General features: G+C 46.4%; 2 protein-coding genes across 3 annotated transcripts; both read right to left on the bottom strand.

Annotated features, from left to right (window-relative positions):
• Positions 1-6: 6 nt before the first annotated feature.
• espl1 (extra spindle pole bodies like 1, separase) lies at positions 7-11091 on the bottom strand. Of its 2 annotated transcripts, none has more exons than XM_062465878.1 (31): positions 10670-11091; positions 10196-10498; positions 9355-10104; positions 9161-9262; positions 8950-9061; positions 8727-8854; positions 8366-8559; positions 7917-8159; positions 7681-7825; positions 7389-7548; positions 7162-7301; positions 6878-7012; positions 6625-6741; positions 6360-6531; positions 6076-6204; positions 5653-5809; positions 5396-5505; positions 4119-5269; positions 3614-4020; positions 3346-3497; positions 3011-3224; positions 2553-2755; positions 2324-2451; positions 2091-2213; positions 1835-1984; positions 1586-1753; positions 1395-1499; positions 1174-1289; positions 984-1067; positions 706-870; positions 7-436 (listed from the first exon to the last, which is right to left on the bottom strand). In XM_062465878.1, exons 1-31 carry the CDS (start codon positions 10748-10750, stop codon positions 235-237), a joined length of 6546 nt encoding a protein of 2181 aa, XP_062321862.1. In that variant the 5' UTR covers positions 10751-11091; the 3' UTR covers positions 7-234. The 2 variants fall into 2 exon arrangements, with proteins under 2 accessions (XP_062321862.1, XP_062321852.1); XM_062465868.1 differs by having other exon boundaries at positions 3346-3516; positions 3615-4020.
• A 140-nt stretch (positions 11092-11231) lies between these two features.
• Positions 11232-17355, bottom strand: itgb7 (integrin, beta 7). Its single transcript, XM_062465856.1, has 15 exons — positions 17128-17355; positions 16908-16984; positions 16248-16443; positions 15924-16094; positions 15524-15765; positions 15245-15400; positions 15066-15161; positions 14874-14963; positions 14537-14680; positions 14223-14413; positions 13525-13733; positions 13074-13284; positions 12772-12956; positions 12488-12648; positions 11232-12204 (listed from the first exon to the last, which is right to left on the bottom strand). The coding sequence occupies exons 1-15, from the start codon at positions 17177-17179 to the stop codon at positions 12136-12138; spliced, it is 2250 nt and encodes a 749-aa protein (XP_062321840.1). The 5' UTR covers positions 17180-17355; the 3' UTR covers positions 11232-12135.
• Positions 17356-17714: the final 359 nt, after the last annotated feature.

Below are 17714 nucleotides of genomic sequence, written 5' to 3'. Positions count from 1 at the left end.
TTTTTATACTATGATGCATTTATTGGAGAAAATCAATCAATACTTTGAGTACATTGAAGTCACACATTAAAACCATATCTGTCTAATTTAAAGAAAGGCATTCCATTACAATAAATACATTCCGGCAAATAATCCATAAAACTTTAAAATAATGTTATTAAACATAAGAGTGCATGGCTTCAAAAGTATGAATGCTTAGTCTATCCAATCAGATGTTTTCCATTTCCTCAAGTCCTACTGCATGTAAATTGGCAGGCCGTAGACTATAGGCGCTGCCCCTATGAGGTGTTTTAGGTGTGTCGCCTGGCGTGAGGTGGCCATGTGGTCAAGGAGGGGCGCCCCTGAGCCAGCAGACAGCCAAGACTCCAGCAGGGCCTTGGTGAAGCGATCGATGTCCCGATCAGTCACATCCCACAGGTTACCCAGAACAAATGGGCTACATGAAATAAAGGAGATGGAACATGTAAAATCCAGACAAAACAACACATCTGTAACTCTTCCTTTCATTAAGTCTACGGCAGGAACACAATTATTTATATATTTTACAAGAATAAATCAAATAGATCTCATGTTTTGACGTTCCCTTTCTTATTGAAACTGGATGAAACATTTTATGCACAAACAAAAGCTATGACGACAACTTCAGCGCTCTATATTTATAGCTTGTGTGTGTGTGTGTTTGTGTAACCAGTCTGTTCATCTCACCAGCCAGCCATGAGGTAGTTGAGGATGATGCCTGAGCCTTCCTGCTCCCCTCGCACAGCCAGAGCAGCACTGCTACAGCCAAAGAGGAGAGAGGCCGCTCTCAGATCCTGCTTCAGGATCCTCTGTCCGTCAAGGTAGCGAGCTCCTGCCCCATGACCCACGTAGCTGTAACCAAAGAGGAAGAGAAAGAAGCAGATGAGACGACTTGGCCACCATCGAAAACACTTCACTGTAGAACAAAATGACAGATTAAAAACGTGACATGGAATTCCACTCACATGTAAAGATCTTTGGTCGTCACCACTTCCTGTAGTTGCTCAGAGTTAGGACGTACTCCACACACACCCTGCCATTGCCCTTCACTTAGGGGTGAGCGAGACAGAATAAGTTGATCAGTATAATTTAACCCTGAACAGTAGAGAGATGCAGTACCAATTGTGTGAATGTGTCACTTGCCACTGGGCTCACCTGCTGAACCAGTCTTTAAAGCGCTCCTCTGTGTCTCCGAGGTTGGCGTCAGGGTTAAGCACATAGTATACCTGCTTAGTGTCCACCCCTCGATTCAGGACACACCCAGGGTCAGACTGTGGAGAGGATGGCATACTGTCATCTGCACTCAGCTTAAACAACTAAACAAAGTAGCACAGTATACAGTACGTGGTAATTTATGTGCGTGTGTTGGTTCTTACCTCTTTCAGAGCACAGAGTCCTAGCAGTGAGTGGAGAGATGGCATGCGAGTAACACTTTGAGGCCTCAGACACGAGATGCTCTCCCATGGAAGCTTCTGAAGGTACTGCAGAGGAAAGAGAGCGATGGGTCACCGAAGAAGCACTACCTTCACAGGAGTATGCCATATATGAGAAGTACAGGGACTCCAACCTTGTCTAGGATGAGGACCACATGGCCATTTGGCTCAGCTCTCTCAGCCAGGGAAGACACAGCAGCCTGCAGCAGAAGCACACACTCCTCACCCCGCTCTGGACACACTCCGTGTGCCAGCAGACGCAGGTCTTGCTGGGACAACAGGGGAGAAGCTGACAGCACAGCCTGGAAAAAAACAGGATTAATGACAAAACGTAAGGTTAATGAGAACCGTAGAAAAGATTACAACCTGATACATGCACACACCTTGAGCATGTCTTTAGTGATCTCAACACCCAGCGCTGTGAGGCTCATGTGGATGTTCTGGGTCACGGTGGACAGCTGGGGGTCAGAAGTTAGGGGAAGGAGGAGCCCACGCCAGCAGACCAGTAGCCCCTCCATCTCCTCCAACAGCCTCTGAGGAAAGCACAGTGAGAGATGGTTCACATGCATTTCCTTGTTTCTATTTCCCATTGACTGATTTGTGGGAAATATGCATGCTTGGTTGCTGCAGCAGGCTTGCCTCAACACGAGCATCTAGCGCCCTACGTCCCTGCCACCACTTGGCCTTGTCTGAGACACAGCTCACAGCCTTCTGCTCCTTCTGGACACTGTCCATCTCTTGCACCAGCCAGCTGACAGGGTGCTACAGTCACAGATACAAAGTTAGTCAGTGCAAGCGCACATATGGTGTAAGACAGTAGGTGGAGGAAGGCAGCAGTAGAGGTGGACAGACGGAGAGTGTTACTTTCCCACCTCTCTCTGGGTAGTAGGGATACGGACAGTCACAGGAGCAGAGCCCTTCTCCAGACGAGAGAGCAGCAGTGTGTCTCCAATCTCCCCTGGCTGCACCTCCAGCACAGACAGCACGCACACGGTCACCCCTGCAGCGCGACGGAGGAAGACAAGGGGAGAAACGAGAAACCAGTCAGTGTTGCACTTACATTTCTGTGGAGGGCTGCAAAGCTCGTCCTCCATTACATACCTGAGGGGAGCTCTTGTAACTGCGTGGTGAACTTGTGGCAGTGGTATTGGGGAAAGGCACTGGAGTCTGCGGCAGGGAAGGAATAGATGTCCTCCAGCTGAGCTAGTCTCTGCTCCACAGACGCCCCAGTCTGGGGAGTCGACTCCTGCAGACTGAGAGAACTCAGTTGGTCTGCCAGCTCACTGGAGCTCTTCTTTAGTTTCCTGTGTTGGACATGGAACATTGGAACATAATTGATTACGTTTCTAAACTGGTGCAAAGTTGCTCAAAGGAAAAGGATGATGGATAAAGACAGACAAGCAATTCCTGACTGATTCCCCCAAATGTTGAAAGTGTCGAACTAAAAGTGAACCGATAATATTTGATGGATATCTTCAACATGATTGGAACAAAGGGGTTGCTTTGGAATTAGATCAATTCAGTGACCCAATTCATGTGGCTCAATTCAAGTGACTCACTTGAGGCGATTAGCCAAGTGGCGGATCATGTGATGTCGGCTGGTAACCCCCAGAGACTGGGCATGGAGCATTGCTGTGGTGACGGGGTCTTGCTGCCCCATAGACAGGGCCAGCAGAGCACAAAGGCGGGGATAGAGGGTGGGCGGGGGGAAATGCTGCAGGGCCAGCCAGGCAGTGAGCAGCAGAGACTGGATCACCTCCATAGACAGGTCACCTATGATGGGGAAGAAGGAAGGAGACAGCAAGGTTCAACTTGAAGTAACTCGTCTTTGTGTATATATCTGAAGCGCTGAGGTTTTCCATAAAACCATGGCCTGCAGAAGCCTGTAGCTCACCTGGCCCAATAGTTAAGTGAGGATGGTGGATTGGCAGGGCTCCCGCTGGGTGGCCTCCTTTCCTAAGCTCAGACAGAAAGTCTCTCTCCTTGTCCCCACAACGGTCCTTCCGCAAGACCTCAAATTCTGTGTCTGAGGCATCCACAGCCATGGTTGTGGAGAGGAGAAATACTGACAGTTTTTTAAAGTTGTATACAAATGCAAATGTTTACCATAACTGGCCACTGCTAACGCACTACTGATCATTAAGTGTTCAAGCAAGTTCTCACCAGACAGTCTGTTCTCCTCAGTCTCAGTGTCCGATGCTCTCAGCTCCTCTATGCTGAAGTCCAGCGTTCCCTCATTCTCCTCCTTTATGGTCCTCATATTCTCTGGTTCCTCTCCTGCCTCTGGCCCAGGCGGCGCTCTTCTGGACCTCCCCCTCCTGGCTGGACGAGTAGGGGTCACCGTCCCCCTGCCCTCCTCCTCCGAAGAGGTGCAGGACAAAGGCAGCACGGTGCTCTTCTTGCCTCTGGCAGGCCTCCTGGCGAGGACAGTCTTGACAGGTGGCTCTGGGGCAGCTTTGAGGACACAGGCTTTTCTGGTGGAGGCAGGGCGCTTCTTAGAGGCCTCTGCCTTCTCCTTGACCTCCACGTGTGGGTCAGCTTCTGGGTCGCTCTCATCACTAAACTCTACCTGAGGCAGGACACAAGAACCCATTAGAAACCAACTGAAAGGCAAGCATGCAAGTTGGCAGACAGCCATGAATATTAAACACAATGTATATGACATACTTTGAAACGAGACTTCTTAGTGCGTTTAGGTGCTGCAGGTACAGGCTGGGGTTTGTCCTGAACTGGAGACACTTCCTCATACACCATGAAGGGCACTTTGAGGGCAGGCTTGACAGCCCCTTTCCTTACTGAGGCTGGAGCGCTGAGCTTCTGGACAGGGGTGCAGACCACCATGGGGACCACTGTATCAAAATCAAAGGAGCCGTGCTCTCCAACAGATGACTTGGTTCTAGGTGGCTTCACTGCCACTGGAGTCTTGGGGACCAGACACTTGGGCTTGGTGGCAGTGGTGGACAGTGACACTTTGATCTTTGAGACAGAGTCTTTGGCCTTCTTGGGGCCTTTGGTCTTGGAAGGGATGGCTGGGTCTTTAGGCTTCTTTGTAGAGACAGGTGGAGGCAGTGTTTTGGGTTTATGGTCTGGCTCCACAGTCTCTTTAGGTGGCTTCCATGTCCAAGCAGGGGAGAACAGCTCCTCCAGGGGGCAGTGGTTCTGTGCAGCCAGGGCTAGGCAGGAGGCCAGAGCTTTGGCCCCCAGCAAGCCAGCCCTCAGGGGGCCGAGTTCTGGAGAGGGCTTTGAGGATAGGAAGGCCTGGCCAGCCTCCAAGATCTTCCAGGTTCCCTGGGCTTTCTCCTGATGTAGATCCAGACCAGACAGGGCCATGCAAAGGTATACGCGACCCACCAGATCCTGCAGAAGGGTGGGCTTGCAGGGGGACTTTGTGGCCCCAACAAGGGGAACAAGGGTTGCTAACCTGGTGCCTAGTTTGGTTGTCACCCCCTTGCAACGAGCCAGTGTAGCCAAGTGGAGTTTGCGGCAGGAGCGGCGCTCCGTGAGGCCCAGCTGGAGGGCTAGGTCGGCCTGGGTTGCAGCCCAGCGGGCAGTGACGCGGCCCAGGCTGGGTTCGGAGCAGCAGGGGCACTGGCAGTCAGCCTCGTGGCTCAGGGACGAGAGCCAGCGCTGGGCCCTGGCTTTGAGAGGAGGAGAGCTGGCCTGATCCTGCTCCACTGGCACCTTGGGAAGCCACCTGGTGCTGAGGAAGCCTTTACAGTCCTCCTCAGAACTAAGGAGAGGAGACTGTAGCTTTTGTGCAGGACAGCCTTTCCTAGGCTTGATTTTCACTTGTGTGTTTTTCTCTTGGTTAGCAAAGTCTAAAAGAAACAAAACAAAATCGATTAGACTAAAGTAAAACAAATAGAAGTTGAAATAACCCTAAATTTATATCAATTATATAATATGTCTTCTGTCCCTTGAGGGTGCATGTAGAGGGGACTGACCTGTGCAGAGCTCCAGCAGGTTCCGGACCTTGTCCAGGTCAAAGCCACTCTCCTCCCTCTCTCCCTTCATCAGCTCCAGCTCAGCCTTCACCACCAGAAGCTCAGCACACCTACACCAGAACACACACAGGGATGGTCAGCTCAAATCATCCCAAACAGGTGTCAATTCAAGCCATTTATTAGATTGCTGACCAAACACACTTCCATTGTGCGGAAACGGAGGTTGACTCGACACACATCCACAACAGTGTACATACTGGCTGAGGGCCTGCAGCTTGGTGGCTAGTTTGAGGGCCTCCAGACACTGGAGCTTGGCCTCATGCACGGCCCCACTGCTGCTCCTCACAGACACCATCCTTACAGAGCAGGCCAGAAGCTCAGACAGCAGCTGCCACTTTAACACCAAGTTATCACCTGAGGAGAGAAAGAGAGGGAGATTGAAAGAAAGAAGGAGAGCAGTGTTTCCCATACATTGATTTATTTGTGGCGGCCCGCCACGATGAAAAAAATGAATACACAAATATCACGTGGACCATCTTATTGCAGTAATTCTCTTGGGTGTTTTATCTTAAGTTCTTGAGTATTTTCAATGGCAAAAAGCCATAAGGGAGAAACAGAAATAAAAGCCGTCCACGCCCAGGTCTATAAGGTCTCCCAGATAGAAAGGCAGGCATCTGTACCTTGGTCTATGAAGTGATTCTCAGTGCTGCTGCTGTAGGCTCCATATAGACCATTCCCCACCAGTGTGACCAGCAAGCTGCACAGCAACTTCAGACTGTCATAGAGTACGACGTCTGGGCTCTTCAGACCTGGAACAAACCAAGACACAAACAATAAACACACAAACCAACCGAAACAACAAAAAAGACAGCCAATCCTCAGTTCTGTAGCTCACAGCAAGAAACAAAGTAGGAAGTCTGGTAGAGCCCTTCCAGGTGTGGTATAAGTGTACAGTAGTGCTCACCATGGTCAGTGATGTGTTGGCGCAGGGCCTCCGGTAAAGTGCCAGTGTCCAGACTCAGGTAGGCGCTGCAGGTCTGGAGCGCTCTCGCACGCAGAAGATACCAGCTTTTGGAATGCCTCTGCTCCCCCACCTCTCTCAGAACCTCACACAGGTAGGACACTCCCCTCTTCACCTGACACACAAGAAGGAAGGGATCAAATGGGCTGATGTCAGCATAATGGGAGAAAGGTTTCAGGCATAGGAAGTGTGCGTGTTTGTGTGTTACCTGTCCTGTGCCGTAACAAAGCTGAGCTCTCAAAAGAGTGGCCATGACCGAGAGAGGAGACGGTCCTTCAGTGGAGGGGTTGGGGCCCAGACACTGTTCTGCCTGCTCCAGCTGGGACTGAAACAAGAAAAGAAACTACGTGAGCCCATCACATGCATGCAGATGGACATTCACGGCACCTCTGAAATGATGGGCCCACCATTTTATTGAGTTGAATCTAGTCATAAAGCCACAATGTGAAGGTCTAACTTACCTCTCCAAGCTCTGGGGCCCCCAGCTCCAGAAGCAGTCTGGCAGAGTGGCATAGGGAGGTGGCACAGCCCTGGGTATCACCCAGACCCCTGGAGAGGCCAATGGCCAGCTGGTAAGCTTCCAAAGCCTGCAGAGGCTGAGAAAGAACAGAGGTCAGAGGCCATTAAAGGCTTTCTGAAACATCCCATCATATGGCAACTCTGAATAAATTGATTGTTTGGAACAGATCATCAGATCTAGGCCTAAATCTGTAAAAAAATAAAATAATGAAGTACTTGTTGTTACCTTGCCCATGAGTTTGTAGAGGGCAGCAGTGAGGCCAATGGAAGTACAGGTCTGTATGGGGTTTCTGACAGATGGCACCTTCTGGTTCTGCAGCAAGGAGGACCACTCAGCCAAGGCTCTGTCCAGAGGCTGGTGCCGCTCTGAGGACACACACAAACACACTCTGTCATTTACTGAACAAAAAGTACAAGTGTTTGCAGGTGCATGTGTATTTGCAATGTCCTTACTGCTTTCGGCTGCGAGGTTAAAGTGTAGGCCTTCGTACACCAGGTGGCTATCTTGTTGCTTCTGCTTGTCTTCATAGTCCAGGTCGTTGGTGGGAACAGGATTGGTGTCGCTCCCTGCCTGTTCACACACATCCCGCAGCTTCCCCCCTTTCTCTATGGCCTGACCAAGGAGACACACACGTCAGTCAAGCAACAGACCAAACTTCGTAAAAGTCTTTTTTTGAATTACTAAATGAATTTGAAGTGGTCAGAGCTGGGTAGCGTATTTGCCGCTACCCAGACCATCGCCCACCTCCTGCAGGTTCTTCTCAAGGGTGCAGATGTAAAGCCACAGAGAGGCGTGGGCCCTATCATCCTTCAGCCTATCAGCATTCTCTCCCGTCTCAGGCTCCTCCTCCAGCAGCCGCAGAGCCTCGTGTGTAAAATCAACTGCAGAGCTTTTCAAATGGAAGAACGCAAGTGTGAAACTGAAACATCCGTTTCCAGAGTTTATAGAATATTGATACTTGTATGACAAAAAGTACCAACCAGTCAGTCTGTTCACTGAAGTCCTGGAAACACACCACCTGGGCCATGTCACACAGGTAGACAGCGCGAAGGTGTGTGTGTGTGCTCTCCTCGTGGCAGATGTCTAGCAAGTCGCAGAGTGTGTTGTAGCGCTCCTGGGTGGTGTCCCCAGCAGACTCCCTGTACGCCTTCAGCTCCTCTTCCAGGAGACACAGCATCACCCCCTCGGCAGGGACGTCAGGACCAAAACCATCACGCAGCGTCCTAACAAAAACACGATACTGTTACATCATTCCGCTCTCAGCATAAATCCTTGCGTTAATCTTAGCATATGTACAGGATTATCTACACATAAGCAATCAACTAACCCTCCATAGAAGCAGCTGAATAATCAAGATAATAGAAAACTATTCGTACATTTCTTCCATAGACAGTGTACATTTCATGATGCCTCTGTGCCGGACTGTCACCTGAGTCGTGTGTCCTCCTGGCCAGCCCGGGCTGCATCTGCCTTGGTCTTGACCCACAGGGCCACAGGTTCTGTCATGTGTTCTGTGACTCGCTCTCCCAGGACCTGCAGCCAGATGATGACCCAGTCCAAGGCCCTCTCAAGATGGCCTCCCCGTCGAGAGCTCTGCACCGCTAGCATGAAGGGCCGATTTACCTGGAGGAGGGCAAATGACATGTTATTGATTATTATATTTATTGACTGCACAATGATTTCATGTATTGGTTAGCACACCCTGTCACTCTTCTAAAAAGGTCTGACATGTATCACCAATGCACTACAATTATTTAGTGCAACCATCTTAAGCCATATGCTTAGTTTACCCTATCAATGGAGAGAGATGCAGGACAGTTCTTGCAGAGCTCCTGGCACAGGATCTCCACCAAGGTGAAGGCTTGGTTGTAGAGTTGGCGGTTGTAGAGACCACATACAAGGTTACTCACAGCAGTGACTATGGAGAGAAGGAAACACACACCGACAATGAAATCACAAGACTGCTGTGGTTCCAGTATGTTGTAACAGTATTTAAACAGTAAAATGCAATACCTGCTTTGACAAGGATGCCGTCATTGGGCAGTTTACGAATTTCAGTCATCATTCGGCCAGCAGTGGCCTGGCAGTACAGCAAAACTCTGTCCAGTAATACAGTGTTCTCCAGCTGAACAGACAAAAATACACCATCAAATATATTGTAGAGTAGAGTTAAACATCAGCCTTTGTTTGGCCATAGCCCCTGGCAAAGAATAAAGCCCCTTACCTGCGAGGCCAGCATACTGTCATAGGTAAATACAAAGCCTTGATACATGCTGAAGCACAGGGAATGCTGGAGTCTGTTTTCCTCAGACTGCGATGCAACTTCCTGTGTGACACAATCCACCAAAAAAAAAATAGTAGTAAAGCAAGTCAACAGACAACCCATTTCAAAGAGATCTGTAGATATTTGACACTAACCCTTTGTAATCTCTTCATCATTAGCTCCTGATGCTCCTCCAGAAAAGAGAACCAAGCCAGGAGCACTGGTCCACTCAGCCCCTTGCCCTGTCCTGCCTCCACAGCCCACACCACCATACTACACCCCTCCAAGACCGCATGGCCTTCCCGCACGCCCATGGCAGCAGGAAGAGACCGGAGGGTCCGGGCACATTCGGTGAAAGCTTGTCCACACTCTCCTCCAGAACTAAGCGACCGGTGGATGTCTACTGCCCATCTGCCAAGCACCATAGCTGGGTAAGGATAGGTAGAACAATCTCTGCCCCTGCCCTGGACTTCATCTACCAGCCCTGAGGCCAGAGCCCAGTAACCTGCCTTACAAAGAAGCTTAGATGTAATCACCACCACCTCAGAGACAGTAGGAAGGCAATGTTGCCTCAAGGGGTCCCCATCTCCTTCCCCAATGCACCCCATGGTCCAGAAACCCGCAAGGTATGTAAGCATCTCCTTTAGCAGGAAAGAGGCATCTTGCCCTGTCAGTGTCCCACTGCCCTTCTCAAATTCAGCTAGTGCATCCTCAATGTACATCGGGGCTTTGGAGCAGGCAGGGGAGGATGTTTTCTCCTTGTCCAACAGCAGAAGGAAGCTAAGAGCTTGCATCTGATAATGCAGCTTGTCTCTGGGGCTTAAGGAGGTTTTATCTTGGGACCCTGACAGCGCGTTCCAAAGCACTGCAAAGCAGCTGCGCACAAGCACACAGTAGTCTTCAGTCTGTGGAGGACATGGATAAACACACTGTGAGAAACAGAGATGATGCATAAATAGAGCCAAGATACAAAGTACCGGTACATCTATTCTTTACCTGTGGGACTGGAACAAGCCTTTTGTAGAGCAAGTTTCCCAAGTGGCTACAGGGTGGATGCACTCCCAGTGTGGCCAATTTCTTGAGAATGTGGAAGATAATTTTCTCCATGTACAAGGGGCTGCTTTGAGACCCAAGCTCCCCAGAAACGTCATATCCGTTGAGGGCAAGTTCCACTAGTTTTATCAAGCAGGTGGTATGATCTCTGTCTAGAGCCCCGACTCCAAGTTGTTGATTACAGGCCCTGATAACGCGGTCACATATAGTGCGACCTTGTGGTCCTGGTCCACTCTTCACATACGTCTGTAATAGTACAAATCAAGTTGTTAACAAACTGCAGTCTGACTCCGTAATAACAAATGTGTTCCACCTAGATTGGAATAAAAGACGAAATGTGAAAGCCTGAATACAATCGTGCAGGACCGTGACAACAAACTTCAGTTGCTAACCTAGCTGCCTTACTTGAAAACTCACCTCCAAATCTTCGTGTAGGAGACACGTCACTTGCAAACACGCTGTCCGCTTTATGTACTCTTCAACCTTGAGACACCTCATTTTGTAACTGAAAACGTAATTAACTAAGACAAAATATATCTTCCGTTACGTCAACCAGTTAGTTAATCTTAACAAGACAGGCTGCTAACTGTATTAGCCAGCTAGTAGCTCAGCAGTTTCTATCCATACAACTCGTATGTGTGCTACTAACATTAAATTATGAAGAGATATAATCCACTGTTATAATAGTGAATAGGCTACATAATAATGCCCGATTTGAAAAAAATCTCAATAAACAGTAGTTAGACGAGCTACATATAATAACATTTCCATTGATAGTTAAGAGTAAAATAGTAAAACCAAAACACGACGTCCCCCGCGCACGGTTTTTGAAATAAATGTTATAGCCAATCCGCATACTAACGGAAGTGCGAAGGGGCTGGATGGGTAATGTAGTTTATTGTAGGACATTTTATATCGCCATCTTTGATTTTTTACCACCCATCATATTATATTTTTCATATGAAAAATCTCCATAAAAAACATGTTACGCATTTTATTTAAACAATTTGACCTCATACATTGTATTTGTTATGGGCTTTGGACAGAAATACTCGAATTTAAACAATGTTCCAATAGGACAATCACATTCAACGCAGGAGGCAACACAGGAACGTATGATGAATTTAATATGGAAATAGGTCAGATAAAAGCAGATTAAAACAAAACACTAACATTAATGAAAGAAGCAGTAATTAATTACAATGATCAAACTTCAAATGTATAACGAGTCTCATAGTATAGATTGTATCACAATAAATGGTACAATTATTCATTTCTAAGTTTTAAATGCAAACAGAAAAAAAGAGGAGAGAGTGACTTCAAACAAGAGAGAGCTGAGAAATAACCAGAAGCTATAGGCAATGCTAGAAGCCCCCCCATGTCTACAAGGTGGCTCACTAAGTAGGCCTTTCTGCAGGGGCTCAAGTTTGATTCTAGCCCAGGCCTCTTCCTGCATGTCACCCCCCCCCTCTCTCTCTCTCTCTCTCTCTCTCTCTCTCTCTCTCTCTCTCTCTCTCTCTCTTCTCTCTCTCTCTCTCTCTCTCTCTCTCTCTCTCTGTCTCTCTCTCTTTCTCTTTCTCTCTCTTTCTCTCTCTCTTTCTCTCTATCTCTCTCTTTCTCTCTCTCTGTCTGTCTTTCCTGTCTCTATCTGTCACTGTCAAAATAAATAAAGCAGAAAATGCCAAGAATATATAGATGCAATAAAACTTTTCAACAACTTAATGTACAACATGGTGTTGAGTAAAATAACTGTATATGATATTATTCAGTTGTTTCCGAACCACCATAAACATACTGACTTTGTTTTTCTCAATAGCAGGTTTTTCTGCTGAGATGCCCTTTCTAATGTGATTGGATCTTGATTGGACATCTAGATAAATGTATTAACCATCCTGAATGTGCAAGGGGTTCATAATTGTTGTAGTGGCATCCTGGAACAAGGGGTTGTGGGTCTAAAATATGAAAAAGATACAACAAAGGTTATGTTATATTCTGAGCAATGCATCATGGGCAAATGACAATGTACCATGCTTGTAATGATAACTCATTTTAAAATAACACTTCACAACATTTGGGATACACAAGGTTACACATGATTTGACTTGAAAGGAACAATTCACATGTTTCACTAATAAATGACATAAAAAAACTCACAAAACAGAGAATAACTAACATTCAATTACTATTGAAATTGGACAGCTATCTCTTTGCAAGGGCCTGTATACTGTCTCTTACATCTTTCCAGTCGGTGTCCTCCTGTGCTTTGAGGAAGCTGCTGTACTCGCGGCGGTAGTGCAGCTCCAGCAGCAGCCGGCTGACCAGGATCACTGCAATGCCGATAAAAATGATACTGGAAACAGAGCTTCCAATAATTACTACGGTCTTGTCAATAGTACCTGGTAGAGAGGAAAAGGATATTGAATAACCTTTGATCAAAAGAGGAAACAAAGAAAAAAACATGGCAACTTGGATATAAGATTTCTATATGATTGTTATTAGAGGTTAACTTGAGTTCTCACTAGGCAAATCTGTGTATAAAATGACAATGTTGCCATTTAACAGCTCCACTTTATATGAGATGGATTCAGTGACACAGGTAAATTGCTGAGGTCCCTGTGATTTAGTGGGCGTCACTGAGCCACATGATGCATTGCAGCTCTTATGGTTGTCCTTGTCTTTTTCCAATGTGCAAGTCATACATTCCCTGAAAGCAAAACAACATGTATACAATCTTGTAAGCATTTGTGATGTAATAAAAAACTGTATGTTTAACAGTTATGTGACATTGCCACTACTCAAGTCGTGGTACAAAATATCTTACTTGAACTTTTGGCATGCAGTGAGAATCATTGAGCATTTTTCTCCGAGAAACTCTTTGTTGCAGTTGCACTTGTTGCACTCACATGTTCCTTGGCCACTACACAGCAGACCGTCATCTGACACACACTGGTCTTTCTGTTTGGAGCACTGGCATGCAGAGCCCTCAAAGGTTGTAGTACAATTGCATTTTCCACATTCACAGACCCCATTTCCTTTGGAAGTCAGAGATATTTTAGTCAATATTAGTTTCTATGTGATAAAAGGGTATCTTTGGTCTATTTAATCTAGAAACACAATTAAATCCATATGAGAGATTATCATTCATACAGCATAATCATGCTCCAGGATGTTCATGGCAGCCATTATTGTATTTAGTATAGTATATTTTCAATATCTTCTATAATCCTTTTTTTTCCCCATTGTGATGTGATGCAGGGTTTACTGTTACTTACCCCCACAGAGTTTGTTGTCATGTCTTGCACAGCTGCTGTCATCACACTCGCAGAATTCTCCACGGTAGTTGCCCTGGCACACACACTTGCCACACACACAGATTCCATGCCCGCTGCAAAGCTGCAAGGAGTTATTTAGGTAACAGGAAACATCGTTGTCTTTGGGCTGCATACACTCACACTTCTGGCCGAGGTGTCCTGCTTTACAACTGTGGGGATGTAAGTTAATCAAACAGATTCAGTTAAGATTGGTTGGAGAATATACTATGAAAAATATCGTTCAATATATCTCATCTGGGGCGCCCCGGTGGGTCACCAGGTGGAGCAAGTATCACACAGGCTAAGGCCTTCTCACAGGGGGCCTTCTCACAATTCCAGCCTGGGCCTTTTCCTGCACGTCATTCCCTCTCTCTCTCTCCCTGCCTTTCTGTCCCTCTCACTCTAACTGTCACAATCACAATAAATAAAGGAGAACATTTCTCAGAAAAACAAAGAACACAATGACATATATATCTCAATATATATATATATAATAATAATAATTAGTTTTGACTGTGCACATATAAATATGACACATTTAAAAAAGCCTTTCAACAGCTTTATCTATAATGATTGTTTCTTTCTTTACTTGACGTAACATTTCTGCATCTGAAGAGCCAGGCGGTGTTATTTCTCCTCTTCATTAATAGGGTACTTGCCTGCAGGCTCCACAGCTGAGTGTCCCATTGTAGTGGCAGTGTTGGGAGTTTATGTCTTTGTCGTTGCAATTACAGTCGCATAGGGTTTCTACAGACACCTTCACAGTCTCAGATATGCCTTGGACTTTCAGAGAAAACTCTTTATTCCCATTCAGACAATGGTTGCTGGTCAACCGCACCATAAAGTCCACCTGAATGTAGAAGAGTACAGAAGATGACCCAACAAGATTGAACTCCACCTGCAGCTTCAGAGCAGTACCTCCGAATAATAGGTCTACTTCCCCTTCCACCGACAAAATCCTCTATTGACAAACCTGTTCATCGATCTTGACATTCATGCATTCTCCTCTCTTTTGCCAGGAAGTGCTGGAGTTAACAGAAGCACACTGAGACTTGTAAGTCACCTCCAGACCTGAGGGGGCTCCTTGGTGCTCGAGCAGGATGGTGGAGGACAGGTTCTGTTCATATGAATCACAAATAATATGTAATTGATGTGTCTATCAGGTATGTCACTGCCTGTGTTTTAGTGAGTGTGAGTGTATGTAATTGAGTGCATGTTTGTGTGTGTGTGTGTGTGTGTGTGTGTGTGAGAGAGAGAGAGAGAGAAAGAGAGAGAGAGATGGGCTGACAGACAAACGTTTGTATACTCACTCTGTAGGCCTCTGAGATGAGCTGGACCACATTGCTGGAGTCATTACTCAAAACTCCCACCACTGACTGAGGGATTAGTTTACTCAACGCCTGTACCAGGGAGGATGTTTTTGAAAAAAGATAAGAAGTTCAGCAACACATAACTCTTCATCAGGTACAACAAGGTACAGTAGAACCTGTGTTGGGGCTTACATGATAAGCAGAAACACTGTCCTCAGTGACTGCAAAGATGAGCTGGATGTTATTAGAAGAGAGGACCCTGGCCAGGTGCCCAACAGAGGGATAGTCCTGGAAACACATCCAAGTAAATGCAAGTCAAACAATATTGTCAGTTTGTTATCATTAACAAAAAAGTGCAGATAAAGACCCACATATTTAGTGCCATCATAGAAGCCGCTGCCATTGAGGTGGCATCTCCCATCATGAGGCTCAAATATCCCTGCCAAACTTCCATCTCCAGCAAAATGGAATGTGTCGTCAGATGTGTAGACCAGAATTCTTGTGACATTGTCCCAACCAATCACATCCTGCAGACAGAAATTGAGAAGGAAGAGGCAATAAGACACGATGAGAGTATGAGAATCGTGAAAGAGACAGACAGAAAGAGAGCAAGAGAGTCATGTGAGGTCATGTGGGACAGCCTTGTGTACCTGGCAGACTGCTGCTTGCATGATGGCATCAAAGCCTGCCTCAGGAGAGTCCAGGTTCCCAGAGATACTTTGTTTGCTGACCCTCCTCTTAAATTCCGCTGCGTCTCTAGTAAGGCTCAGAATGTTCCGAAAACTGAAGGCTGGCTGGCAGATGTCCAATCGGCTTGGACAGGGGTCTTTTTTTTTGGCCTTTAACTGGCTAACATAAGGCAGGGCCACCTTGTCCACAAATGATCCAAAGCCTTACAAACAGTGGAGCAGGGTCAGATGAGTCGCTCAATTATGACGGCACAACATGTATGTCTATGTCGTAGTCTATACACACATTGCTGAATCTTTACTTGGATGTAGGTTTTGTACTTGCAAACCTAACATTTTGAGGTTAGGGATCTTAGCTCACCAATTCGGACTTGTTTGGTATTCTTGCGGAGAGTTTTGAGGATGTCCTCTCCCAGGTTTTTGATCATGTTAAGGTCATCCTTCATGGAAAACGAGAGGTCCATCAGGTAGTAGAGGTCAATAGGGTAGCCTTCAGCTCTCTTGAATGACACTTTGAACTCACTGGGGACACCTGGGACCAGTCAATGGACATGTTTTCAGCAGCAGAATCAGCCATGTACCAAACCTGAGATTTTCTGGCCATTTCAATGCTTATTAATTATAAGCTTTCCACAAGTGCTGCTTAGTCACATACTAGCCTGTAGAAATACCTGTGATAACTCACCAACTCTTAGTTTAACATGAAGGTTCTGTGGAGAGAGCTGCACCACGGTGTCTATGTCGCTGCTCAGCTTCTTGTTTTTCAAGTAGGTGTAGTCAGGGAGGGGGTTCATGAGGTCGACCTTCTCACAACCCCTGATGATCAGAGACTGTGCTGTGTCACACCTTCGCTCACTGGACTCACCAGCCTTCAGGAAGTCCTGGTAAGACCATAATGGAGGGATATCTAAGATTCTTGGTTTTATATTCTTTGGTTTTATTATATGTATATTACATGTCTTACATAAATGCATTGTTTGCCATATAGAAATGTAGTATGTAATGTGGGAGTGTGTGGGAAGGAGAACACTGTGTACTGTATGTAAAGCTGACGTGAAACCTAGACAGGAAATGATAAGTAATGAGGAAGTTGTCTCTGTATGTAATAGCCAGCAAACCACAAATAGAGCGGCAACATCATTCAAATGCAAACATCCAACCACAAATGTCTAAAAAGGTCAGACAGGCAGACTTTCACTTCTCAATGTGACAGTACATTCCACAATTGAAAGTCCTATATAAAAAGTATTCTAAACTGGATCAAATGGCTCTTGTTTTACACATACACGTTACAGTACAGAGGGGTTATCCTGAGTCAATTATATTTCAATGAGGAGAATCTCACTTTATGTTTGCACCAGGCACATCCCGGACTCTTCATACACTCTGAACAGTTCCGCTGAGGCACACATCCATGGACTCCTGGCACACCATCCAAATAGAGTGTGACTATGGTCAGAGAATAGCCCATACACAACAATGCACATAGCACAAGGGAATCTGTTGGAGCTTTAAGTATTTTTCTTTAAGTAAGTAAACAATACAAGAGCAATGAAGGCACTTACCTGGTCCCACAGAGTGTAGGAGAATGATGGCTAGAAAGAAAATGTTGATCATGTCTTGACACGGACAGAGACAAGGAGTACAAGAGAATGACACGAGATGCGTGTACAGCGTCAGATGCAGGAGTAGCACACTTCCTCTACAACAAGCATGATTCTCATTCAACAGACCACATACCACATGCTTTCATCACTTGTTGCTCATGGAAACGGATGGTCTACTAACTACAGATATTTCGGAAATTATATTTTAAACTCCTCACAATTTCCGAGCTAGAAGAAGCTGTTGGGGAAGTTGGCAGATATTGGAGTCAGATGGCTGAGCGGTTAGGGAATCGTGCTATTACTCAGAAGGTTGCCGGTTCGATTCCCGGCCGTGCGAAAATGACGTTGTGTCCTTGGGCAAGGCACTTCACCCTACTTGCCTCGGGGGGAATGTCCCAGTACTTACTGTAAGTCACTCTGGATAAGAGCGTCTGCTAAATGACTAAATGTATTGATAAACCATGAATCACATATCAGGCAACTGTAACGGAGATCTCTGACCATAGAAAGGGCATGTCTGGCCAACAAGCTGAGAAAAAGCAGAA

This window comes from Osmerus eperlanus, chromosome 1, assembly GCF_963692335.1.
Source record: "Osmerus eperlanus chromosome 1, fOsmEpe2.1, whole genome shotgun sequence".
Lineage (NCBI taxonomy): Eukaryota > Metazoa > Chordata > Actinopteri > Osmeriformes > Osmeridae > Osmerus > Osmerus eperlanus.
The sequence above is the reverse complement of the archived record's forward strand: the minus strand, read 5'-3'. Positions and strand labels throughout refer to the sequence as shown.